Here is a 27,730-nt window from a genome sequence, read left to right on the forward strand (position 1 = left end):
CCTCTCTGGCTTCATTTGAACCACATTTCCTCTTGCCTTGTCCTTTTCCTTTCCTGGCTTCCTTTTATTTCCCCAAAAGCAACAGGTCCCTTGCACTGGCGATCCCACCTGGAGTGGAGACCGTGGTACTTTGGCCAGATCCCCTCTTCAGGTGTGGCCTCCACTCCTCCTGGGATCAAGGCCAGCCTCCAATGCTGTCCTGTGCCCAGCAGCAGCCCAGTGCTAGGGTTAAAAGCTGTACAGAGACTGTCTTGACCCATTATTGAATTTTTGTCTTGTAAATTAAGTCCAATGAGACAACGAAGCATGTGCCTGGGGCGTGCAGCCTGGCTCACACACAGTCCTGTCTCCTGCCACATTTCTGCCTCCCAGTCGCGGGCTCCTGGTTGTCTCCTCCACTGTCTCCGCTCAGCAACTGTCGTGAGTCTCTGCCCCTGTGGAGACCTGGACTCAGGTGTAGGGTTGGGTTCAGGGTTGGGGTCAGGCACATGCTTCCTCAGGCCCAGCTAGTGGGTGGGGGCCTGAGGCCTAGGAGGGTCTTCCCTCACTCCTATCTCTCCAAGCCTGAGGGAATGTGACACTGAATAGCAAATAAAAAACCACCATGACTTGTTGAAAGATTGATCATGGAAGACAGGAGAAAGCTTTTTGCTGATATTTGAATGAGGGTCCTCCATTAGCAATTTGCAAGAAGCTTGGAACTTATATGGCCAGCCCTGGCTGGGAGCATTGACTGCTGATGGCTCACAGCTGCACCTCACCCTGGGAACTGCCCTCCACCCCAGACAACTGCCTAGCCCCAAGCTGCCCCCTGTAGCAGCAGGCCAAGGTCACTGACTGGCCCTTTAAGGGATCCCTAAAAGGTACGGCCTCTGAAGGGCCATCCCAACTCAAGAGCTTGTTGAAGGATTGACTGAGGTCTTAGTTCCTTCCACTTCATTGTGGGTCAGCTTCTCCCTCTGCCAAGTCCTGCCTTCTTCATGCATACATCTCCTGAGAATGCACCTTAATAAGTCTTCCACATGGAAATGGGTCTCTGAGTCTGTTTCCAGGAAACCCAGCCCGAGACACTCTCCTAGGACTTTGCTGTGTGAATACCTATCTGTCCCTCTGATATCAAGTTACGTTGTATTTCCCTTATGGTTAACTCTCTGCCTCTCACGTGTTAAGTCAAATCCTCCTTGGAGATCCCCATGTACCACATCTTCACAGCATTTGTCATAATTGAAATGTTACATTCCTGTGAGTAATTATTAAGTTCTATCTTCCCCACTAGACTAAATTCCATGAGGGCAGGAAATCATGTCCATTTTTTGCTCATCATTCTACCTCTTAGGTTTAGCACAGTCCTGGTGTGTGGGAAATGCTGGTACATATATGTTGAATGAAGGAGTGAATGAATGACTGCCTTTTGAATGAAGGGATGTTAAAAATAATTCTAAGACTATAACAAATATTTCTGAAGGCCTTTCAACAGTGGTAAATACTTTGAAAATGGATTTGAAGTTCTGGTAGTGATCAAAAATTACTAGGAATTAATTTAGTTAATGACAGTGGTTGTAATTTTGGTGGAGACCAATGTGTGACCAAGAAATCACCAGAATTCCTCTCCTGTAAGGCTCTTACACTGTTTCTCAGAAGTAAATTCTCAAAGAGAAAAAATTTTGGAGCAGGGTCATAATGATTGTGAGGTATGTAGGTGTTAATTTTTTTTAATGTTTATTTATTTGTGAGAGAGCGCAAACAGGTGAGGGGCAGAGAGAGGGGAACAGAGGATCCAAAGCGGGCTCTGTGATGACAGCAGTGAGCTGGATGTGGGCTTCGAACTCTCAAACCGTGAGATCATGACCTGAGCTGAAGTCAGACGCTCCACCGACTGAGCCACCCAGGCACCCCTGTGGGTGTTAATTTTGATGAAACACATTCTGAGATCTTTTAAAACTCCCTTATTCAGGGGCACCTGGGTGGCTCAGTCAGTTAAGCATTTGACTTTGACTCAGGCCATGATCTCGCAGCTCATGGGTTTGAGCCCTGCATCGGGTTCTGAGCTGACAGCTCAGAGCCTGAAGCCTGCTTTGGATTCTGTGTTTCTGTTCCTCCCCTGCTCGTGCTTTCTCTCTCTCAAAAGTAAATAAGCATAAAAATTTTTTTTTTAAATCATTCATTCAGTGTGTCTCTAGCATTGTATTTGGGACAAAAGAGACTTCAGAATAAATATAATGCCCAACCTCTGTCACCCATGATCCCCCTGAATATGAGGATTTGGTCAGAAATGTCAGAGCAGGACAAGGTAACCAAATGTGTCAAAAGGTTTTTGGTCACTGTTCTAATTTCATTCCCATTCCTGACAAAAGAGCAAGTCTTAAAAGACTCATGTTCCATAAAATCTGAAGGCCACTGTTCTCCACGTAGAATTCAGAAACTGAAAGTCTCTCTGCATGAGTCCCACTGCCCAATTTTCCTATTATATCTTCCTGAAGTCCCTAAAAAAGTGATATGAATTAGTTTTATTGTATGCATGTAGATGTCAGCTGAGAACAGGCAGGAGTGCTTATCACATTTATTAAAAATGCACACAGACAGTGGCTGGGACCATGTTTAGTTATATTGTGCCTATATGTGGGAGGCTGGCTCTGAGACATTAGTCACATCATTCCCTGTGTAGGTGGGGGTGCTCCTTTTTGAAGTCTTCACTCTGGGAGTTCAAGTAGATTTGTGGTTGGTATCCACATCAGACCAGGCTGAGGAAGATATGCTAATGTCATCACATGTACTTATTCTAAGGTTTACTGAGAGAAAGCCTTTCATAGTATTAAAAACCATAGGCTCTATGTCCTGCCCTCTGTGTGAATTTAACAGAGTAGAAACGAAACTGTAAGTGCCCTGGTGGGCGCCTGAGTGGCTCAGTCGGTTAAGCATTCAATTCTTGATTTTGGCTCAGATTTTGATCTCACTGTTGTGAAACCGAGCCTGAGTCAGGCTCTGTGCTGAGAGTGGAGCCTGCTTAAGATTCTCTCTCTCCCTCTTCCTTGGCCCCTCTCCCCAACTCACGTGTGTACACAACATGCATGTGCATGCTGTCTCTCTCTCTTTCAAAATCAAAACCAAAACCAAAACCAAAATCTGTAAGTGCCCTCGAATCTGATGTACCCAGATTCATGTCACATATCAGCAATGTGACTTTGAGCGGGTAACTTAACCTCTCTGAATCTCAATTTCTCCATCTGTAAAATGGAGCTATTAATATTCCTACCTCATAGAATCTTCTGTGAGGGTCCCATCATCCCTTGATTAAGGGGTCAGAAGTCTTTCAAACTTTTCAAACCATGGAGGTAACAGCAGTTATTAGGGGCATCTACTGCTTTTTGCCTAGCTGACATCCATTTCTCATTCTTTTCCATCCTGATTTTCCTTTGGAGAACACATTCTCGTGTTTAGATAGGACAGACCTTCTCCCCGGCTCCTGGGAATAGCAGTGATTGCATCCTGGCCAGTAGAATTGGTTGTGCTTGGACATGTGACCTAAGTTGTCCATTGAGAGTCTTCACTGGGAAATGTGAAGGAATTTTTCTTAAAGAAGTGTTTTCTGTCCATGGGGTTGCTCAGTTGGTAGGGTATGTATGAAGATGGCCTCTATGTGGGGATCACCCGAGTGAGAGTGAGGCTAACGTGAAGGACAGCAGTGTGGGGAAACAGAGGGAGAGATCCCCAGGGACACTGCTCAGGCACCTGGATCAGGCCAGTCTTCTGAGCTTCTTAGTTATGAAAACTATTAATTTCACTTCTTAAGTAACTTCACTTTGTTCCATAAGAACCCTGACTGATAGTCCCATAAATCATAGTAACTATTCCATACGTTAATGTTTTGAATTTACAAGTCTTTTCCTCCAAATAATTCAAAGACTTATCTCACAGACTCATAAAACTTGGGAGATGAAGGAGGCCCTTAGGCCTGCCTAAAATGGCAGACAGTAACTCAGTGACACAGCTGGGACAGGGATCCAGGTTTTATGCCTCCCAAGCCAGCACTCTTAAACATCCCTGCCTCTCCCAGTGTGTCTGCCTTGGCCTTTCTCACACCTGAGTGGAGACACCTGTGTCTTTCTTCCCTGGGGTGTCTCCCTCTGTCACCACATTTTAGGAGTGGTTCTGTGCTCACCTCATCCCGTCCACTAATGACAACCACATTTTAAGAGAAGTCAGTCCTGATATGGGTCTTGATGGAGCCTAGGTGAGAGGCAAGGGGCTGCTGAACTCTGGGCATATGACTACTCAGAGCCCAAAGCCTTTCCTCAACCTTCATTACCTCCTGTGTAGATCCTTCTAGTTGCTGCTTGTGGGGACCCAAACCCAGTCTCTTTTTCCTGTAATTCATCTTACATAGTGTCCAAAGCATCTTCCTAAAAGGTCACTCTGGTCATGCCACTTTCTTGTTGAAAAACCTTCAATGGCTCCCTATTGCCTATACAGCAATGTCCAAAGTGCTTTACCTAGTGTCCCCCAATAGCCTTAAAGGGACTGCGCCCTTCCAAGGATGCCTAGCTCCTACCTAGGGAAGAGTTACCCACTTGGAAGAATCAAGTCCAGAGTTTCAAATTCTGTTACAGCCTCACGTTCTATTATGATAGATGGTACACATTCTGAGCCCTATTAGAAAGGACAACATTGTCCTTCTAACAATGTCCAGCACCTTGCTAATATTCTTTATTCATTTTGGTGCTATCATACAAAAATCTTTCCCCCAGTTACCTTCCTTTATTAGTTCATAGTTCAGGTCAGAAGTCTGGGCACAGCATGGCAAGGTTCTTTGATTATGATCTTACAAGACCAAAGTCAAGATGTCTGCTAGACTGTCTTCTTATCTGGTGCTCAGGATTCTCTTCCAAATTCAGACGGTTATGGAGCATGGAAAGGACCAAAATCTCAGAGATGTCGATCTCATCATCCTGCAGCTGTGGAATTAACGCCAGCACCACTAATCTCCACACTACTTGTTACATAAGGAAAATAAAGCCCTGTCTTGTTTAATTCACTGCTATTTGGGTTTTCTATGATATACTGCCGAGATCAACCCTTAACTGATACAGCTCCCATGACTATGCCACTCCTAGCCCTCAACCTACTTATTTAACCTCTTCAAGGCTCCTCTTCCACATCCCCTACACGTTCATGTTCCTCAGCTTCTATCCTTGCTCCTCTCCTCTTGGATACTGCTCAAGTCACGATGACTCCAAATCCCAATATCTAGCCCAGACCTTTCTCCACAGTACCAGACCTGTAGGTCTAAATGCCCAGGGAACATCTGGACCTGCTTGTCACATATACAACACAATCACCGCTGAACTTGCCAGCTTTCCAACAGTTTTACTCCTCTATGCAGTCATTGGAGCTAGAGACCCTCCCTCTTCCTTGCCTTCATACCCAGCTGGTCCTGATGTCCCAGCAGGTCTCTTTCCAATGGTGCCAATCTATTCCCACGTCTTCAATCCTACTGTCTTCAATCCCTCCTAACAAGGTCCTCTACCTTCCATCTACAATCCAAGTTAGTCTTCTAAAAATGTGAATCTACTCAAGTCATTCCCCTTGTTAAAACCCTTCAAGGGCTCCTCAACCCCCATAAGAAAGTATTCCAATGACTTTGTATGATCTGAGCCCTACACGTCTTGTCAAAATCCCTTATGTTACAGCCACATAAAATCACCTGCACTTTCCCAAACTTGCCATGATTTTTCTCACTTCCTTGGCTGATTGTCCTCGCTGCCTTGTAAGCTGGAAACTGTACAAAAACAAAGTTTCAAGTGAATGTTTAAGAACCTGACTTGGGCCCTTGTCTCCCACCTTTGTGCACAGAAACTCAAAGGTAAAGACCTGTCAGAATCCCAGAGATTTTGTATTGTTTACTTAACATAATTGCTTAATTAATCAAAGAATTAATACCCTTTTAATCAAAGAATTTCTCTGCAGGCCACTTTGAAACAAACTGATCAAAATAAACTAGTTGCCTTTGTTCTCTGCCACAAATTTTCATTCAGAATTTCATCTGTATCCAAAGTAAAACATTCCCCCCTCCACACTCAACGGGAAAGGAGATATTTACTTTAATGTGCTGTTAGGGGTTTCTTCTTTTTTCTTATCCTATTAAAATTTACCTCCTAGGTTCCTGGAATTTTAGGACCCAGCCCCTAAAATTTTCCAGAGGAGGAAACCGAGGCTTTATGGACTCAGGAATGTAGCACCAGGGAGGTGGTTATTGGTGGAACATACTACATGCCAACTATGCATTCAGCTCTTTCCATCTCACCATGAAAACACAGACCATTTCCAACTCACAAAGAAAGCTCCCTGTGCCTGCCAGGAAAGGAGAGCAAAGTAACCCCCAAATAACCAGTTAAGCTAATCCTCTTACATCACTCCACTTAAGGCAAGATGACAACATAAGGGCTTTAGGGAGAAGGAAATTAGACGAATTATGTCCAACACTCCGTTTGCCCTGGGAATAGATCAGCCCTCTCCCCTTCTCTCCGACTCTGTACCCCACCCTTGGGACCAAGGGAGAGCCACTCACCCTCTGTGTGACAGGCTTGTCATCCTGGATCTGCACGGCCAGCCCTAGGTCAGACAGCCTGCAGTTGCCGAGGTCATCCAGAAGCACATTCTCCGGCTTCATGTCCCGGTAGACAATACCGAGTGAGTGGAGGTGCAGCACTCCACAGGTCATCTGGGCCGAGTAGAAGACCACCCTGCTCATGTCCAGGCCCCGTGTACCCACACTGTAGATGTGGAACTTGAGGTCTCCCCCATTCATCAGGCTCATGACCAGGCAGAGATGGGACTTGGTTTCAAAGGCATAGGCCAGAGAGACGATGAAAGGACTGCTGACCTTTTCCAAGATTTCCTTTTCTGAAAGAGCCATTTTCTCACCATTTTTCTTCTTCAGCCGCTTCTTGTCCAGTTTCTTACAGGCATACATCTTACCAGTGTTTCTCACCTGGACAGCACATACCTTAGAGAGAGAAAGAAAGGGAGAGGATGAGGTAGAAGTAAGAAGCACTAGTGGGAGAAGACAGCAAGGTTGATACAGGGGATGAAAGGGCAGACATCAGGTGAGGTGAAAAGATGGCAGGCTTCTGAGAAAAGAGAAGCCAAAAGCAATAGGGGTTCTTCAAGAAAGAGCTAGGACCACAATGAGGTACTCTGCACCCTCCACCCATTAGGGGGGCCATAATGAAAAAGAAAGGGAAAATAGCAAGTGTTAGCAAGGATGTGGAAAAACTGGAACCTTTGTGCATTGCTGGTGGGAACATAAAACGTGGAAGATTTTGGTGGTTCCCCAAAAAGTTAAACATGGAATTGCCACATGGCCCAGCCATTCCACTCCTGAGCATATACACAAGAGAAATGAAAACAGGTATTAAAATACATGTACATGAACGTTCACAGCAGCACTGTTCACAGTAGCCAAAAGGCATAAAAACCCAAGTGCCCAATAACAGATGAATGGGTAAGTGACATGTAGTCTACCCACACAATAGAATATTCACCCATAAGAAGGAAGAAAGTACTAATATATCTGCAACATTAGTGAACTTCCAAAACACTATACCCAGTGAAAGAAGCCAGATTCTAAAGGTCACATATTGTGTGATTCCATTTAGATGAAACATCAGGGTAGGCAAATCCATGGAGACAGAGAGCAGACCAGTGGTGGCCAGGGACTGTGGGGAGGGGACTGGGGAGTAACTGTTAATGGGTACAAGGGTGATGAAAATGTCTTGGAACTACACAGAGGTGATGGTTACACAACACTATGATGCATGCATTCAATGCCACTGAAATGGCTACTGGTTAATTTTATGTTACGTGAATTTTACGTCAAAAAATGTTTTTCTAGTTAGAAAGATAAAGAGCTGATCATGGCAGTGGTATAAAATTGATTCTCAACTTTACTTCAGGATGAATGTTTTCTCAGATACCTGAAGTTTTCTCAAATCAAGTCCATTACCACAATTAAGGGAAACGGAGAGCTCCCGTGGTCGTGTGCTGCTATCATTCTCGTGTCTGGGGGGCACTTCAGTGTGCTCCTGGCGTAGACCCCATCATAAAGATTCTTGGCCAACTCCACATTTTGTTTGTCTTTCCCAACCCACTCTCATTTTATTTCACATGGTGGCCAGAAAAAAGATGTGGGAGCCAGCTAGGAATTCTCCACAGGCGGCACTGAAATCAGTTCTAAGTAGGTCCTCTTGAGGTTTTTTTGTTGTTGTTGTTAACGCAAAACCAAATCCTTTTATGCTGTGTACTTCACCTTCCAGCCCAGCCATTCTGAGACACTTACCTCCCCAAAACCACCTTTCCCCAGAACTCGGAACTCATCGAAGTACTTGTCCGACACCGGTTGCATCTCAAAGACCTTCCACTGCAGAAACTTGTCATAGAAGGGGCTGGCCAGGAAATCCCGGAAGGGCTGGTCCTGCAAGAAGGCCATGACCTCAGCCTTGGCCTGTGCCACCAGGGCTATCTGATCTTCCTCGGTGGTGGCTGCTTGGCACTTGGTGGCCAGAGCTGGGCTGAGGAAGGGATGTGGGTGCCCTGGAGCAGAAGCAGCCACACAAGTGGCCACTAGCCCCTGCAGCATGCTGCCCTTGACAGGACCCTCCTCAGCCAGCTCCCAACTCTGCACCTCCTCAAGGAAGGCCACGGCCTCTTGGTATGGGGGCACTGTGGCTAGGAAGTCCCGGAAGAGGCGGTGGCCAATGGGCTGCTGCTCGCACAGGTTGTTGAAGTCCTGGGGCAGGGACTGGCGGAGCTGGGTGCAGGACTGTGGCCCGGGCAGCACCAGACTCCGGCGTCGCCTCTGCAGCTCCTTGCTGTCTCCATCCAAGGTCTTCCGGGCCTGCAGGTAGGCTGTGTTGGCAATCAGGTTGTCCAGGCCCCCCATGTCGACCATGGCTGAGCACAAGGTGTGCTCCCAGGAAAAGAAAAGGAAGGATGGACAGCTGCGGTGGGGACTCAGTACGTCTGGGGGCCAGCTGGATGGTTTCCCTTGCAAGGTTCAGTAGCTTCCAAAGGATTTACAGGGAGTCTTCTAGTCCACGGGTAGCACTGGCGGAGGGTACAGAAAGAGGTTTCTCTTGTAAGAAGCTTTGCTGGCTATGTATAGCCGGCCAGAGAAGGGCACATCACAGGTCATGCTCCCATCCACCAAGAAGAAAGCAGCCAGAAACACCTGTGAAGGCCACTTTTTCATCGTGGGGACATACATACCTGCTTCCTGAATACACAGTTACCACTTTCCAAAGGAAAGGAGTCATTACAAGGTGGTATACTATTTGTTGCCGACAGCATTATTTTATTAAACTCCTTCTAATTTTACACATTTCCTTCCAGTCTCAAGCTAGGTAAACTCCCAGGAAATGTCAGGTCAGTCAGGCAGAGGAACTGTGAGGGGTAGGGGAGGTTTTCTTCCATGTCTAGCAGCCCAACACAGAGCAGGTTACAGAAGGGGATGCTCTGAACTTTGAGTCCTGAGACATGTTCCCAGAGGCCCTCGGGGACTCATGTTGCGGCCCTCAGAGTGGACCGTGGCTTTCCCACTGTCAGTTGCACCCCGAACAGTCCGCAGAGATCATCCAGTTATGGCTTTCCTAGTTCCCAGGAGTCTGAGACTTAAAGTACTGGGTTAAAAAAAAAAGGGGGGGGGTCATCTTGGCCCAAAACATCCCAGGAAGTGACATAAGCAGAAAAAGAACACCACTTCACCACATGTGGTTGCAACTGTTCCAAGGGCACAATCTAATGAGTGGAATCCGAATGTGAACGAGCCTCTTCTGTGTTGAGACCCAGAGCAGCGCAGTTTCAGGCGTGGCCCCTCGACATCGTTGCCAATACTCCCTCACGAAGCCAGGAAGCTTCCCTCCACAGAGATCGCTCAGAGCCGCCCCAGACCACGACCTCACAAAGAACAGAAATTGGTTTAGACAGAGATCAGGCTAAGAACCTCTGCTCCAAAAATAACACTTGTGTCCTACAGGGAAAGAGTACTCAGGCTTTTTCTTCACAAAGCAAGGCTAAGGCAGCTTAAAAACAAAGTCATTCAGTATCATGCCAGAGTGTTTAAAAGGGAAAGAGAGCGAGAGCGAGATCGAGATCGGAGCGAGAGGGGGGAGAAGCTGGTCAATCTTTTTCCAAACAAACAACTTCTAGCACACACTCTGTCCAAACATCATCATGACCACCTCGGTCGGCCTGTCGGAGCCTGCCCTCCGTTCCCCAGAGCAGATACACTCTTGGCCTCATGCTACCAAGAATTATGTAATGAACTCATGGGTGCACTTTGGCTTTCACTGCTGCACTGTAAACCATCACCCCTATGGTAGAGACAGGCAATCTGCGCCAGTGACCACTGCTCAGAAATGTTGGTACTTTTTTTGTTCTTGATATGTCATCCTGGGTCCACATTTCTGAGTAGTGAAAAACCAGTCTGAGAATGTCTCTTAAGGAGGAAATGCCTTTTCCTGTGGTTCATATGAATACAATGGCAATGGAACAGGGTAGAACTTTGAGAAAATGGTACAGTTGTCATCACATCGGTATTTAACCTTATCGCTGAAAAAAGAATGCTTTTCAGTGATGAACATATATGTTATGAATGGCTTGATTCCACTTGGACTAATACCTTCCTTTATCTCTAGTAATCACTCCGCCCAGCTCTGTCTAATAGAAATATGTGAAGGCACACATGGAACTTGAGATTTCCTAATAGCCACAGTTATAAAAGGAAAAAGAAACAAGTGAAATTAACTTTAATAATATATTTTATTTCACCCACTATATACAAAATATTATCATTTCAACATATAATTGATATGAGTTGCTAATGAGATATTTTACATCCTTTTTTTAAATTATATTTTTATTGCTGTTGCAAATGTTTCCTTTTGCCATTTTTAAATGTTTATTTCTGTAAGAGAGAGAGAGAGAGAGAGAGAGAGAGAGAGACATTGATAGCATTAGCAGAAGAGGCGCAGAGAGAGAGGGAGACAGAGGATCTGAAGCGGGCCCCGTGCTAACAACAGAGAGCCAGATCAGATGCAGGGCTCAAACCTGTGAACCATGAGATCATGACCTGAGTGGAAATCGGACCCTCAACTGACTAAGCCACCCAGGTCCCCTACATACTTTTTTATGTCCTGAGTTTTCAGAATATGTTTGTATGTGACACTTACCACACATATCAATTCAAACTACCTACATTTCAAATGCTCAGCAGATACAAGTGGCCAGTGGCTACCCTATTGGACAGCAGAGAGTTAACCCTTCTTTACCCAGTTTTGTCATGAAGAAGAATTGTTCTTATGTTCGTTTGTTTTCTAATCAGTAATCCCACAGGCCATCTGGGTAAAACAAACAAACAAACAAACAAAACACCTCCCTTATTAACCGAAAATTATCTAATTGATGAGAACAGAATGTAGATAATAGTTGAACACAGAGTTTAGAAGCTATAAAATGACTGCATGTTGCCTACTGGCAATTTAAAACAGAGTGTCATTATTTTTAAGTTTTACTTACCTGAAAAAAAAAAAAAAGAGGTCTGTTTAAGACAACACTTTATGTGATTACTAACAATTAGGGTCCAGGGCTTTTCCCAACTTGATGAAACAGTAATTGGAGATCCAATTAAATAATAGCATTGTATCCTTAGCTTTAGAAGCCGAGCTAAGCGCTGCGCACATTCAGGACACCCTATGCCAAGGGGGAAAAGTACCAGAAAACTTGGTTTGGAGATGTGGCCCAGCGGTTACAAGCACTAACTCCGAGACTGCTTGGGAGAGCTGAATCTTGACTCTAGGAAGTCTTGGCTGTGTGAATCTTTAGCAAGTTACTTAACTTCTCTGAGCTTCAGTCTCATGATCTGAAAACAGAAATAAAGTGCTGATTCTTGAGTAGGTTCTTATGAGAATTAAATACCAAACAGTGCCTGGCACAATGAAGTGATCGAAAGTACTAGCTTTTAAGTGATGACTATGAATCATCAAAACTTAATCAAAAAGTATGCTTTTGGTGTGTGTGGGGGGGGGGTGACTCTTGATCTCGGGGTTGTGAGTCTGAGTCTCAAGGTGGGTGTGAGATTACTTAAAAATAAAATCTTAAAAAATAGTAGTAATAAAAAGAATACAATTATGCTTTTCTGATATTCAGATTGGAGGTAGGAGAGACCTAAGCAATGTGGAAGAAGGTGGGTTTCTGTGTGAAATGCTCACATAGCATAGAGTGGCCAATTCAGGGTTTCACGTGACCCTGGAAAGCTGTGGAGTCTGGTGCAGCTAGAAGACAGAGAGACCAGATTCATTCAGTGACATGTACAACTTCTAATAATAAACTAATGTAACTAAATGATTTACTGCATTCTTTCATAAAAACAGAAGACTAAACTCTGTCATATGAAAAAAAGAGATCTTTCATTTTGAAAGAAAAATAAACTTTTATCATTGGAAAAACAATGAAAATATTTTACTACCTTTTATGATTAATTTTGTAACCTAGAGAAAAGGAAAAGCATGTTCTTTACTCACATCTTCCATTACATTTGGCATCATGTGGTTTCAAGCATTATTTTCTGATATAGATATTCTTAAATTTTAAAATGCTGTGATATAATACACTTGAAACTCAAAGAATATAAAACATTGGGTTAAATTAGTAATATGGTATGCTTGGTTTGCTTCTCTAAGGATTTTTAATATTGAAAATATATCTGTGGATAAAGAAAACAGCAAAGCAAAGCTTCTAGTAAGAACATGACACTCCCTTACAATCCACAGTTCTCTGCACGGCCCAATAGCATATGTATTTGAGGATCAAGAATTATGGAATAGGGGCGCCTGGGTTCCTCAGTCAGTTGGCATCTGACTCTTGATTTTGGCTCAGGTCATGATTGTGGAATCATGGGATGATGAGATCTGGACTCCACACTGAGGCTGGAGCCTGCTTGGGATTCTCTCTCTCTCTCTCTCTCTCTCTCTCTCTCTCTCTCTCCCCCTCTCTCTCTCTCTCCCTTTGCTCCTCCTCTGTTCTCTCCCCAAAAAATAAAAGGATATGGGGCACCTGGGTAGCTCAGTTGGTTGAGCGACTGACTTTGGCTCAGGTCATGATCTCACAGTTTGTGAGTTCGAGCCTCGCATCGGGCTCTGTGCTGACAGCCTGGAGCCTGCTTCGGATTCTGTGTCTCCCCCTCTCTCTGCCCCTCCCCTGCTCATGCTCTGTGTCTCTGTCTCTCTCTCTCAATAATAAATAAACGTTAAAAAAAATTAAAAATAAATTTAACATAAAAGAATAAAATAATCTAAAAAAAGTATGAAATAATATAACTTGATATGATGTGTCTCAGAAACAAGATATTTTGTACATTAAATGTAAGTTCTGAGACAGACTAATAGGTTAGCATTCGGATACCCAAAGAAGCCAGGTTATTCTTCAACTTCTGAATTAAATCCTTCCATAATAAAGATTTTGCTTTTTTCTTTTAGTAGAAGCCCTCTACTGGAAGGAAAAGCAAAAGGGTCTTTATCCTTCCAACAAGAGCTGACTACACTTTATATTTTAATAATTTGAAAAAGTCAAGGATATCTTATCAGTTAAAATTTGTTGAATACTAAACAGAGAAGAGAGGGAAAGGAGCTAGATAAATTGTAGACTACTGTTTCAATGTGGTCACAGAATTTTCTCACAAAACAATTAGTTTTCAACCATTTTGTCTTTTCTGTTGAAATTCTGAACAGTAAGATCAATGGGTGGTCTTGCTGGATTTTCTTCAACAGAGTTCTAGAGACAACTGAGGTTTTCTTAGTGAAATTAGAAAGAAGTGATACACAAGGTATTTTTAGAGGACTAAGTATAAAAGTCATACAGGAGATAAAAATCATCATTTTATCACACCATATTTAGAGACCTTTTTGTTACGGAAAATCTCAAACATACATAAAAGTACAGAGAATAGTAAAATGAACTTCCACATACTCATCAGCCAACTTTATTATCAGTATTATTAGCACTTTGCCAGTTTCCTTTCACTTTCATCTAACACTCTCTTGTTTTGTTTGTTCTTTTTTTTTTTTTTTAACAATTTAACTTTTTAAAAGCAGTTTTTGATTCAGAGCAGAATTGAGAGGAAAGGACAGATTTTCCACTTGCTCCCTGCCCCCACCCATGCATAGTCTCCCCCCACTATCAACATCGTCCTTCCCTCCTGAGTGCTACATTTGTTACAATTAATGAATGTATACTGGCATATCATCATTACCCAAAGGAAAGTGGGGAGTGCATTTGGAGAAGTGGGAGCAGCCCATTCAATGCCAAAGACCAGTAGAGGGTCCTGAATAAGGGAGAAGATACGTGGTAGCAAATGAGGCCGCAGGAACAGCCAGGAGTCAAACCATCCTTTTAAGGATGTAGTCTCTGTCTTAAGAACAATGGGAGGCCATCAGAGTATTTAGCCATATAACACAGTTATATTTGTGTTTTCAGAAAGATCCCCCTGGCTGCTGTGTGGTGAAGAGACTGGGAACAGGGAGTTGGGGGAGACACCATAGGCAGCCCAGTGAGTAATGATGATGGCAGTAGACATGGAAGGAAGCAGAAAGAATCGCAACCTATGCAGAAGGCACAACGGACAGGAGACGGTGAGATGCAGGGTGAAGAAGAGGAAGGGGTGACTCCAGGGCTCCAGCTTGAGGGAACTAGACAGATGGCAATGCCATTCACCCAGATACAGAAAACCTTGAAGGGGGAGGTTTGAGTTCAGTTTGGGACATGCGGGCTTGGGGTGCCAATGAGACAGCCACACGGAGATGTCAGGTGGCACTGTAGTGGGCACTGAGTGTGAAGTAGTAAAGAAAATAGACAAAAATCCCTGTCTTTAGAGAGGTTACATTTTAGCGAGACTGTTAATAAGTAAAATATACCGTGTATTTAATTACAAATGACCCCAAGACTTTGTAACCTAAAATAATGAATTCTGTGCTTTGGTTGGGCAGCTCTCTGCTGGTCTGATTCCTGTGGTTGCATTCAACTGGGGGGTGGGAAGATGGCTGAGCTCAGCTGGGAGGCCACTGGGGGTTTTCAGCTGAGGACGGCTACAATTAGATGGACACTTTAGCAAGATGGCAGACTAAAGGGGAAAGGGGGAATACAGAAAAATTAGTTTGGAGGCTAAGGCAGTGACGCTGGTGAGACATCAGCGGAGGTAACGGTTAAGAGGCTTTGCTTCTGCAGTAAATGTGGGGTGTAGCAGAAAGAAAAAGGACAAGGTTGACTCCAAGGTTTCGGTCCTAAGTAAGTGGAAGGATGAACAGCCCACAGACTTAGCTGAAAATCCTCTGGAGGAGCAGGTAGTGGGGCAGATCAAGAACTTAGTCTTGTACTGTTACATTTGAATTGTCCATGAAACATCTAAATGGGAATCTTGAGTAGCTGCTGGATCTGTGGGTCTAGAGCCTAGAGGAAAGCTTGGGCTGGAGGTATTCCCTGGAGTCATCCAGTATATGAAAGGCATATTAAGGCCGTGGGACTGGATATAACACCCTGGGGGTGAAAGCAGAGACGTCTGAGATCAGAGCCGAGAGGTCAGAGAGGTGAGAAGGCCAGAGGGGTAGAAGAAAAGCCAACAGAGGATGGTACCCTAGAAACCAAGTGAGGAAATAGTGTTAAGGAAGAGAGTGATCAATTGTGGCAGGCGCTGCTGACAGGTCAAGCCGGGCAAGTACGGAAAACTGACTTCGAAAGTTTTATTTACTGGTTTCTTTGTGACACTGGAAAGGAACATAAAATGGGGTGGAAAGTGCTATAAAAGTTGGTATTTATATGAGACTAATACTATGCATAAAGGAGAAAAAGAAAGCCTAGTGGTATCTTCAGTGGGGGGCACAGCAGCATTTATTCTTTGGGCAGATAAAATAATTCTATTTGAGAGCTTTATATTTCTCTTAACTCAGAATTTTCCAAGGTCTAGTTTTTAACTGCAAACTTAACTTTGAGATATTTCTGCGGGTTCTCATGATCAAGGATATTTTAAGTCACTCCCATGTTGTGCTGCATATTCTGGGGATGAGTGGGTTGGCAGGGAGAGACAGTTAATGTATTCTTGCTTAACTGGTTAAATATGCTATTTTAGGGGCGTCTAGGTGGCTTCAGTCGGTTAAGCTTCCAACTTTGGCTCAGGTCACAATCTCATGGTTCATAAGTTTGAGCCCCGTGTCGGGCCCTGTGCCAACAGCTCAGAGCCTGGAGCCTGGTTTCCATTCTGTGTCATCCTCTCTCTCTGCAACTCCCCTGCTCATGCTCTGTTTCTGTCTCTCAAAAAATAAATAAACGTTAAAAAAAATTTTTTAAATATGCTATTTTAATAAAATATTGAAACCCAAAAAAGATTTAGCAATTTGGAGGTCATTAGGGAGCTGGACAAGAGCAGTTTCAATGGTGTGGTATGATGAAACCCTTATTAGTCAGTTCAAGAGAGAATAGAAGGAGGTAAATTGGAGGCAGCCAGTATAAGCTACTCCTCTGAGGAATTTAGCTCAAGGGTATGATCACTGGAGTGAATGGCCAACATAGGGTGGAAAGACAAGATCGCTGGAGGAGAGGACGTCAGGGGATTGAGAAATCAGGTATTAGAAGCACTGCCCATGTGAATATTGAAATCACCAAGAATTACCCAAAGGGTAAGGCAATGGAGAAACTGACAGAGAGCCAAGCTAGCATCTTCAAAGAACAAAGGAGAGTAACTGGGGTCACAGGAAGACTGTGGTGAGTGGTGTTCTCATGACATGAGAGTCAGAGCTGGGTGTTTTTAGGGAGAGAAGCAGAAATGGAAACAGCTTCAGTAATATGAGGGAGAAGAAAGGTTGCAGAAGCAGTGCCTCAGGGGAGAGACAGGTTTTAGTGATAATAAGAAAGTGAAAGATGAAACCAAGACCTGGTTCTTTGAGAAGATAAACAAAAACAGGTAAGCCTTTTAGCCAGACTCATCAAGAAAAAAAGAGAGAAGACCCATATAAATAAAACCAGAAATGAAAGAGAACAACTGACAACAGAGAAATACAAAGGATTATAAGAGACTACTATGAGAAATTATATGCCAAACATTAGACAATAAGAAGAGAAATTTCTAGGAACATACAATCTTTCAAACCTGAATCAGGAATAAAGAGAAAATCTGAACAGACCAACCACTAGTAACAACATTCAATCAGTAACCAAAAATTGACCAACAAACAAAAGTCAAAGACCAGATGGATTCACAGGTGAATTCTACCAAATACTAAGAGTCTATGCTTTTCTCCTTAAACTATTCCAAAAAATACAAAAAGAAGGAAAGCTCCCAAATACATTCTAATGAGACCAGCATTACCTTGATACCAGAACTAGACAAACATTAAAAAAATAAAAGAAAATTATAAGCCGATATCCCTGATGAACACAGATGCAAAAATCCTCAACAAAATAGTAGCAAACCTCATTCAACAATACATTGAAAGGATCATTCACACCACCAAGTGGGGTTTATTCCAGAGATGCAAGTACAATTCAACATTCACAAATCAATCAATATGATACACCAAATTAATAAAATGGAAGGATAAAAATCATATGATAATCTCAATAGATGCAGAAAAGCATTGTCAAAATTCAATATCCCTTCGTGATAAAAATTCTCAAAATTTGTTTAGAGGGAGCAAACCTTAACATAATAAGGGCCATATAAGAAACACACTGCTAACATCAAGAGCTTTTCCTTTAAGATCAGGAACAAGACAAGAATGTAGACTCTCCCTATTTTTACTCAGTGTAATATTGGAGGTCCTAGCCAAAGCAATCAGACAAAGAAAAAAAAAGGGGGAATGAAAGGCATCCATATCGGTAAGGAAGAAGTTAAACTGTCACTATTTGCAGATAACATGATACTATATATGGAAAAGTCTCAAGATGCCACCAAACAACTATGAGAACTCATAAATGAATTCAGTAAAGTTGTAGGTCACAACATTAATACACAGAAATTGGTTGTATTTCTACACACTAATAATGAAGTAGCAGAGAGAGAAATTAAGAAAATACTACCATGTACAACTGAACCAAAAAGAATGAAATATCCAGAAATAAACTTAACCAAGGTAGTGAAAGACCTGTACTCTGAAAACTATAAAACACTGATGAAAGAAACTGAAGACAACACAAAAAAATGGAAAGATGTTCCATGTTTATGGACTGGTAGAATTAATATTGCTAAAATGCCCATACTATGCAAAGCAACCTACAGATTCAGTGCAATCCCTATCAAAATACTAAAAGCATTTTTTCCCCAAAAGCATTGTTCAAAGAACTAGAACAAATAATAGCAAAACCTTCATGGAAATACAAAAGACCCTAAATAGCTAAAGCAATCTTGAAAAGAAGAACAAAGCTGGGGTGCCTGGGTGGCTCAGTTGGTTAAGCTCCTGACTGGCTCAGGTCATGATCTCACAGTTTGTGAGTTTGAGCTTCGTGAGTTTGAGCCCTGCATCCAGCTCTGTGCGGACAGCTCAGAGTCTGGAGTCTGTGTCTCCCTCTCTCTCTGCCCCTCCCCCACTCACATTCTGTCTGTCTGTCTCTCTCTCTCTCAAAAATAAATAAACATAAAAAAAATAAAAGAAAAAATCTGGAGGTATCATACGCCCCGATTTCAAGGAATACTACAAAACTGAAATAATTAAAATACTATGGTGCTGGCACAAAAATAGACACATAGATCAATGGAACAGAATAGAGAGTCCAGAAACGAACCCATGATTATATGGTCAATTAATCTTTGACAAAGGATTCTTTGGGATAAAGTAATTCAAGTTACTCCTTTTAATATCTGTAGACTTAATAGTGATGTCATGTTGCTCATTCCTAAAGTTGGTAATTTGTGTCTATTTTTCTTAATCAGTGTAGCTAAAGTTTATCAATTTTAATGACCTTCTTAAAGAAATGGCATTTGGGGGTGCCCGGGTGGCTCAGTCAGTTGAGTGTCCGACTTCAGGTCGGGTCATGATCTCTTGGTCTGTGAGTTCAAGCCCCGCGTCTGGCTCTGTGCTGAAAGCTCAGAGCCTGGAGCCTGCTTTGGATTTGGTGTCTCGTTCTCTCTCCCCCTCCCCCACTCATGCTCTGTCTGTCTGTCTCTCTCTCTCTGTCAAAAATAAATAAACAGTAAAAAAAAACAAAAAAAAGAAAAGAAAAGATAGTCACTTCAATAAATGGTATTGGGAAAACTGGACAGCTATATGCCGAAGAATGAAACTGGAGCATTTTCTTACACCATCCACAAAAGTAAATTCAAGATGGGTTACAGACCCAAATGTGAGACCTGAAATCATAAAACTCCTAGAAAAAAACATAGGCAGTAATTTCTTTGACATCAGTCATAGCAACATTTTTCTAGATACGTCTCCTCAGGCAAAGGAAACAAAAGCAAAAATGAACTATTGGGACTACATACACCATAAAAAGATTTTGCACAGCAAAGAAAGCCATCAACAAAACAAAAAGGCAACCTACTGAATGGGAGAGGGTATTTGCAAATGACATATCCACTAAGGGGTAAATACCTAAAATGTATAAACTTACACAACTCAACACCAACAAATAATTTGATTAATAAATGGGCAGAAAAACAGAAAAGACATTTTCCCAAAGAAGACACACAGATGGCAAACAGACCATGAAAAGATGCTCAACATAACTAATCATCAGGGAAATGCAAATAAAAAATGATATATAAGCAATGAGATAAGATATCACCTTACACCTATCAGAATGGCTAGAATAGAAAGAGAAGAAATAAGTTGTGAGGATGTGGAAGAAAAAGGATCCCCCATGCACTGTTGGTGGGAATATAAATTGGAGCAGCTACTGTGGAAAACAGTTTGGAGGGTCCTCAAAAAATTTAAAATAGAATTACCCTATGATGAATAGAATTCCACTAGTGGGTATTTGCCCAAAGACAATGAAAATACTAATTAAAAAAGATATAGGCACTCCCGACGCGCCTGGGTGGTTCAGTTGGTTAAGCGTCCGACTCTTGATTTAGGCTCAGGTCATGATCTCAGGGCTGTGAGATAGAGGCCTGGGTTGGAATCTGCACTGGGCATGGAGCCTGCTTAAGATTCTCTCTCCCCCTCTCTCTGCCCCTCCTGACTCTCTCTCTTAAAAAGAAAAGAAAAGAAAAGAAAAGATATATGCACCCTTATGTTTATAGCAGCATTATTTACAATAGCCAAGATAGGGAAGCAACCCAAGTGTCCACTGACAGATGAATGGATAAAGAAGCTGTGGTGTATATATACAGTAGCATATTACTTATCCATAAAGAGCAATGAGATCTTGCCATTTGTGACAACATGGATGGACCTAGAGGGTATTATGCAAAGTAAGTCAGACAGAGAAAGACAAATACTATGTGACTGCACCTGCATGTAAAGTCTAAAAAATAAAATGAACAAATAAACATGCAAGCAAAAGGCAGAAACAGACTCATATAAATACAGAGAACAAACTGATGATGGCGTAACTACCAGAGAGCACAGAAGAAGTTTCAGAAGTTGAGGAGGAGTGGGAGAGGAAGGAATAAAAGGGGATGTAAAAAACTACTTGGGGTTCGGGGCACCTGGGAGGCTCAGTTGGTTACGCGTCCAACTTCAGCTCAGGTCATGATCTCACAGTCCATGAGTTCAATCAAGCCCCGCATCAGGCTCTGTGCCGACAGCTCAGAGCCTGGAACCTGCTTCGGATTCTGTGTCTCCCTCTCTCTCTGCCCCTTCCTCACTTGCACTCTGTCTCTGTCTCTCAAAAATAAACATTAAAAAAATTTTTTTTTAAATCCAAACAACCCAACTACTTGGGGTTAGATTTGAAAGAATGTGAGTTGACCTGGGAAGTCTGGGTTTTTTGTGTTTTCTGACCTAACTGGTACGACTCAGTGGTGCTGGCCAGGCTCTGAGTGTTGGGGCAGGGAGAGGTGCTGGGCTGGTGTGGGCCTGCAGGATGCTGGAGCTGAGACCACTGGTCCCACTTGACCACTGAATTGTGGGAGGTCTTATGTAGAATACTTGGGTCCCCGCCCACCTAGTCCATGTGTGTGGATCTGGCAGAGGGGTGATCTGAGCTGAGCCGGGAGCATCTGGGGCATTTTTGTAGTTAGATGCAGGTTTGAAGGCTGCAGGTGAAGACTGCACCAGAACCAAGAGTAACTCCTTTTACTTTGCATCCACCTTGGGACCCAGCAGCAGGGCTGCAGTGGAGCAGGAAAGACTCTAGCCCTCCTAAGCTTTATCAAGGGGTCTATGTATATTCACTCATAAGACCTCAGGTCCAGGCCATCTGTCCGACAGAAACTTAGCACTACAGCCTCAGAGCCATTAAGGGCTTTTTAAAGCAGAAGGTATGGGAATGACCCTAGTCCAGATCTTGTACCCTTAAGTTCTAAGCCCATTGTCAGAAAACTTCTGAGTCCGTGTTGTTCAGTGAGGTGTTCAGAGTTCAGTGAGGAATTTCAGGCTATGCTAAAATTTCTATTTTATGACTGAGGGCAGCTCTAAGATTTTGTGCACTTATAACGCCGAAAAATGTTTTAGAAGGGAGCTGGGATGAATAAAACATTTTCCCTTTTAAAAAAATCACCTCTTCCATTACTTATTTCTTCTGCATTTTGATAAACTTCTTGAAAATGAAACACTTCTAATGAACTCCAAGGAGCTTTCTCAAATTACCTCCACAGGGGACCAGAACAAGATCAGAAACACAATTATTTTGATTTGAGTGCTTTCTTGAAGAGTTGAACAATAAGACAAATGGAACAACCATTAATGCATTTTCTTGTATTTTCCACTTAGTAGCAAATATAAAAGGGTGTTGGTTGTGGTCTTAAATAATAATATCCACCACTCTTTTTTTAAAAAATTCAGTTTTATTTTATAGAATAAAATATACAGATCTTAAATGTGTAGTTTTATGAGTTCTGACAAATGTATACACTCATATAACCACACCCAAATCAATATATGCAACATTTCCATCACCGCTGAAAGCTTTCTTGTGCCCTTTCCCAGTCAATACCCCCAACAAGAGGCAAGCTATTCGGAGTTCTGTAGATTAATTTTGCCTGTCCTTGAACTTCATATAAACAGAATCATACAGTTAAGTACTCTTTTGTGTCTGGATTCTTTTGCTCCACACAGTATTTTGAGGCTCATTCATGTTGTTGCACGGATCAGTAGTTTGTTCCTTTTTTTTTTTTTTTTTTTTTACTGCTGAGTAGCATTCCATTCTATGAATGTACCGCTATGCTGGTGATGGACATCTGGGTCGTTTCCCACTTGGGCTGTTGTAAATACAAAAAATGCAGCTTTGAATATTCATCTATGTCTTTTTGTGCACATAAGTTTTCATTGCTCTTGGGAAAATACGTAGAAGCAAAACTGCTAAGTCATAGAGTGGATGTATATTTAACTTTTTCGATACTGCTTTCCTCTTCGGCTGCTCTGTTCTTCTTTCCCGCCAGCAACGTAGGAGAGTTCCAGGTCCTCTACATCTTCACTGAGAGTTGGTGTTAACAGTCTCTGTAACCTGAGCTATTCTAGGGGTATGTAGAGGTGTTCTGTTGTAATTTTAACTTGCATCTCTGAAGAGAAATGTTAGGATCGTTTTCATGTTTTAACTGCCTTTTTGTATGTCTTTTGTGAAATATCTTTTCAATTCTTTTGCCCATTATCCAGCTCCTTAATTAAACTTTGTTGAGAATGTGGCCTAATCAGGCAGTATTCTGTTGACTGCTCATGTTCTTTAATAGAGAAGCTATATGCTGTATGGACAATGAGGCAGCAATGGCAGAAATAAACTGGTTAAGAGCATTAGATTTGGATCTTTCTGGTTTAAATTTCGTAGGACTACCGTAGAAGCAACCATTTAATTTGTAAAAGGCTCCATGTGCTATTTCAGTTCAGTTTTAGAACACAAATAACAATTATTCTCTAACCTCAGCATAAAATTAGGGTTGGGGGAAATATCTAAAAGTAGTGTCACAGCCTAGGTAACATATTTTTTCCATATGACATTATATTTTGAAACATAATTTTACTCAAGGACTATCCAAATTTGTGTCACGATGAACATATGCTAAAGGCTCACTTAAAAGTTTTGTTTTAGGGGCGCCTGGGTGTCTCAGTCGGTTAAGCGTCCGACTTCGGCTCAGGTCATGATCTCACGGTCTGTGAGTTCGAGCCCCGTGTCAGGCTCTGTGCTGACAGCTCAGAGCCTGTAGCCCATTTCAGATTCTGTGTCTCCCTCTCTTTCTGCCCCTCCCCTGTTCATGCTCTGTCTCCCTCTGTCTCAAAAATAAACATTAAAAAAAAAAAAGTTTTGTTTTACAAGTCAGCAAATTAAAAAATACAGCCATAAAGATGTCATTTCAGGGACAAAATGACCTCTAAGATCCTTTCCAATTCTAAGAGTTTATGACAAAGAAGTATGCATAACAGCAACTCTCAAAGTATTAATAATAATGAAGTTAGTCATTACTACTAATAGTGGACAATAATATAGGTTGATTAGGGGCACCTTGGTGGCCCAGTTGGTTAAGCGTCCGACTTCAGTTCAGGTCATGACCTCACAGCTTGTGGGTTTGAGCCCCATGTCAGGCTCTGTGCTGACAGCTCAGAGCCTGGAGCTGCTTCAGATTCTGTGTCTCCCTCTCTCTGCCCCTTGCCCTTGCTCTCTCCCTCAAAAATAAATAAACATTAAAAAATTTTTTAAAAATAATATAGGCTGATTAATTCAATAACTATTCACAATCACTATTCCCTTTTTGTTCCTCTACTGTGAAAGCTGGAAAGCCAAATACTTCACCTCCTATTATTATTATTATTTTTGCTTCTGGAAGTGGCTCTGGGACATAATTCAGGCAACTGAGGAACAGACTAAAGACACCAGTGAGGGCACCCCATCCCAAGTAAAAGTATCTTCCCAAGTTTCTTTTTCTTGCTAAAGAAAACAACAACAATATCCTTTTGCCCCTCATTTTTCCCTAAGAACGTGAATATAAGACTAGAAAATATAGTAGCCATCTTGGGACTATGAAGAAGAGGTATGAGAATGAGGCTTCATGCCAAAGACGTTGAGAGCAGAAAGAAGAGAGCTTGGCTCCCAAGGGTAACACTCGTCACTTACTAGCCCTAATCTTCCCACCCCTAGACTTTTTGTTGTGAGAGACAATAAACCCCTATCTGTTTAAGACAGTGTAGTCGGGTGTTCTGGTATTGCCAGACAAATGTACTGTCGGCTGATTCATTAGTGTTTAAAAGAAGATCTCACTCTTAAATACAGAGAACAAACTGAGGGCTGCTGGAAGGGAGGTGGGTGGGCGGATGGGCTAATTGGGCAAGGGGCATTAAGGAGGGCACTTGTTGGGATGAGCACTGGGTGTTGTATGTAAGCGATGAATCATGGGACTCTACCCCCAAAACCAAGAGCATACTGTATACACTGCATGTTAGCCAACCTGACAATAAATTATATATAAAAAAATAAATTTTATTTAGGTAACATTTAATGCGATATTGGTTTCAGGAGTAGAAATCCATGATTCATCACTTACTGTATGTAATTATTTTTATATGTTGTTGGATTCAATTTGGACATTTTTTATAATTTGTGTCTATGTTTATCATAGATAATGATCTGTAGTTTACTTATGATGGTTTTATCTGGCTCTCTTTTCTGGGTAATAACAGGTCTCATAAAATGAATTGGTCAATGATTTGGGCAATTTCTCAGTTCTTTCTCTGTTTTGGAAGTGTTTGTAAAGGACTGGTATTTTTTAAATTTTTTAATTAAATATTTCATAAATTTAAGGACAAAAAAATTAAATGAATTAACATATGTAAAGCTCTTAGAAGATATTTGGTACCTAGTAAGTGTTATACAAGTTTTAATATTACTACTGACCATATTTCATCAAGTTTTTAATAGGGAATTCTGATTTCTCAAAAATATTATTAAAACGTATATAAATTACTGTTAATCAGGGTTTCTCAACCTCAATGGTATTGACATTTTAGACTCAATGATTCTTGTGGGGGGGGGGGGCTGTCCCATGAATTTTAGGATGTTTAGCAGCATCCATATTCCCTATGCAATAGATCCCAGCACGCCTATCAGTTGTGACAACCATAAATGTCTCCAGACATTGCCAAATGTCTCCTGGAGGGCAAAACCATTACCTGGCTGAGAACCACTGCTATAAATCTATCAAGGCTACAAAAGGAACTACATAAATTTATAGTTTAAAATATTAAGTAATTTTGAAGGGCGACTGGGTGGTTCAGTCGGTAAAGCATCCAACTTCGGCTCAGGTCATTATCTCCTGGACCGTGGGTCTGAGCCCCACGTCGGGCTTTGTGCTGACAGCTCAGAGCCTGGAGCCTGCTTTGGATTCTGTGTCTCCTTCTCTTTCCGCCCCTCCCCTACTTGTTCTCTCTCTCTCAAAAAAAATAAAACATTGAAAATTTTTAAAAAAATATTAAGTAATTTTGAAAATATAAGAAATGCTTACAAAATGTAAAGAATAGGAAACTATGCCAACAATCCTTTTTTGAACTGAGGTGTTTCAATATAATTTTGGACCTTTATACTTGGGTTTATTTTTTCCCGTTAAGTGTAGTGGCCAGTTAAAAATGTGTGATTCTCTTTGTCAAGCGTGTTTTAACCAGTAAAATAAGGCTTATGCTCAACACTATAGTTTCCAAAGATAATCGTTGAAAGGGAAGGTAGAAGATCACTTAAATTCGACATAACAGAGGCCCCCATGATTCCTAAATTCTGATAGAACAGGCCTTATAAACAGATGATCTATACCAGCAGTGTCCAACAGAACTTTCTTTCTTGTTGGAAATATTTTATTCTGGGATATCCAATATGGAAGCTATAATATACATGTGACTACTGAGCATCTGAAATGTGGCTAATGTGACTCAGGGACTGAATTTTAAATTTGAAGTAATTAAAATTTAAATATCTACATGTGGCTAGAGGCTACATTATTGGATAGCACAGACATATACCCTTCAGGAAATTATCTTAACTGTTATTTTCTTCCTTAAGAATGTCTTTTGTCTATGGCAGGCCCCCTTTTCTCCTTGCCCCATAAAGAAGGTCACAACCAGGCAAATATGAGTGGATGTAAAGGACAGGTATGAAGGCAAGGTAGGTATGCAAAGACGTGGGAGCAATGTGAACAATTACTTCAAGGGGACACCCCTTCTCTCCCCAGAAATGCTATGGAGCACAGACATAGCACATCTTGTTAAATAAAATAGAAATGGGTTTTCATAAGCCACACAATATATGGTCCTTCTAATCATTATATTGTATACCCTGCAAGTGAATGTGGTTTGTCCCTTCTACTTCTCAGGCATTATGCGTCTCTTAGAAGGTTCATTACATTACACTTTACAAATCTGTTGAAGGGGCACCTGGGTGGCTTAGTTGGTTAAGTGTCTGACTTCAGCTCAAGTTATGACCTCACAGTTTGTGGGTTTGAGTCTCGCATCAGGTTCTGTGCTGACAGCTCTGAGCCTGGAGCCTGCTTCAGATTCTGTGTCTCCCTCTCTCTCTGCCCCTCCCCCACTCATGCTCTGTCTCTCTCTCTCTCTCTCAGGAATAAACATTAAAAAAAAAATTTTAAAAACCCACAAATCTGTTGTAAATCTAATATTCCATAACAGACCCTGCAGTCTCTGAAGATAGGAAACTTATTTATATTTAAATTCTTTCTACCATGAAAGAAAAGCCTCATATATAGGAGGGAAGCAATAAATCACAAATCTCTAATATAAGTATGTTATATTTCTATACACAATTTCTATAAAGGTTTAGAAAAAGCAGAGCAGGAGTTAGTATAGCAGACATAATTTATAAGGAAGGTCTAAGAATCACCACTAAAGAGTTAGATGACAATTGTATTACATCAGCCACACAAAACCTGTTCTTTACTATGTATTTTTCAGATTTATAAAGTCACATCCCAGGTGACCTGGCAAGAATTCTGATTATTTTACTACATACAATTTGGTACAAATAATGTAGTTGGACTTTTCATATAAGTCCCAATACATTTAGTTGATAGGTAGCTAGCTCTTTAAAGGCTAGGATAAAATACAAATGGCACAGAACATTTCATCTGCACTGAAACAGTTCCAAAAGCTTTTAACTGAGATTTTCATCTGGGTAGTTTTTTCTAACTCTCCCCCCTGCCTGGTTTATACACACATACTTCTTTGAAAATCATTGTGGGACAGCCCACTGTTGCTGATGGGAATGTGCTTCTCAGATGTGTTGGGGTGGTTTTTAAAAAGTTGAAAACCCCTCTCCTAAAAACTCATGTTGGCAATTCTGCACAGGTTGTGGGTGCACACAAACATTCTAATTCCTACAAGAATCATCACTGAAAACAAGATAATTTTTTCAAGGCCATCCTCTAGGCACAGATCAGCAGTGACAACAGTGAACTATAATAATGGCTAACAGTTACTGATTGCCTGCTATGGTTCAGATACTGTTCTGGGCGGTTACCATGTATTATTTCATTTAATCTTCATAGCAACTGAATGAAGTATATAATATTGCTGTTCCCATTTTAGTTGAGCAGATAGGGACAGAG

General features: G+C 41.8%; 1 protein-coding gene across 4 annotated transcripts in view; it reads right to left on the minus strand.

Annotated features, from left to right (window-relative positions):
* Nucleotides 1–10,082, minus strand: part of GRK7 (G protein-coupled receptor kinase 7) — a 33,892-nt gene extending 23,810 nt beyond the window's left edge. For all 4 annotated transcript variants that reach the window (XR_008297960.1, XR_008297959.1, XM_027061701.2 and 1 more), the window contains exons 1-2: nt 8,336–10,082; nt 6,566–7,003 (exon numbers count right to left, since the gene is read on the minus strand). Coding sequence is in view for 2 of the 4 variants with exons in the window: in XM_027061701.2 (XP_026917502.1) it covers nt 6,566–7,003; nt 8,336–8,947 (1,050 nt within the window). In the remaining 2 variants the exon portion in view is untranslated. The remainder of the gene's footprint in view (nt 1–6,565; nt 7,004–8,335) is intronic.
* Between the last annotated feature and the right edge of the window lie 17,648 nt (nt 10,083–27,730).

Source organism: Acinonyx jubatus, chromosome C2, assembly GCF_027475565.1.
Source record: "Acinonyx jubatus isolate Ajub_Pintada_27869175 chromosome C2, VMU_Ajub_asm_v1.0, whole genome shotgun sequence".
Classification (NCBI taxonomy): domain Eukaryota; kingdom Metazoa; phylum Chordata; class Mammalia; order Carnivora; family Felidae; genus Acinonyx; species Acinonyx jubatus.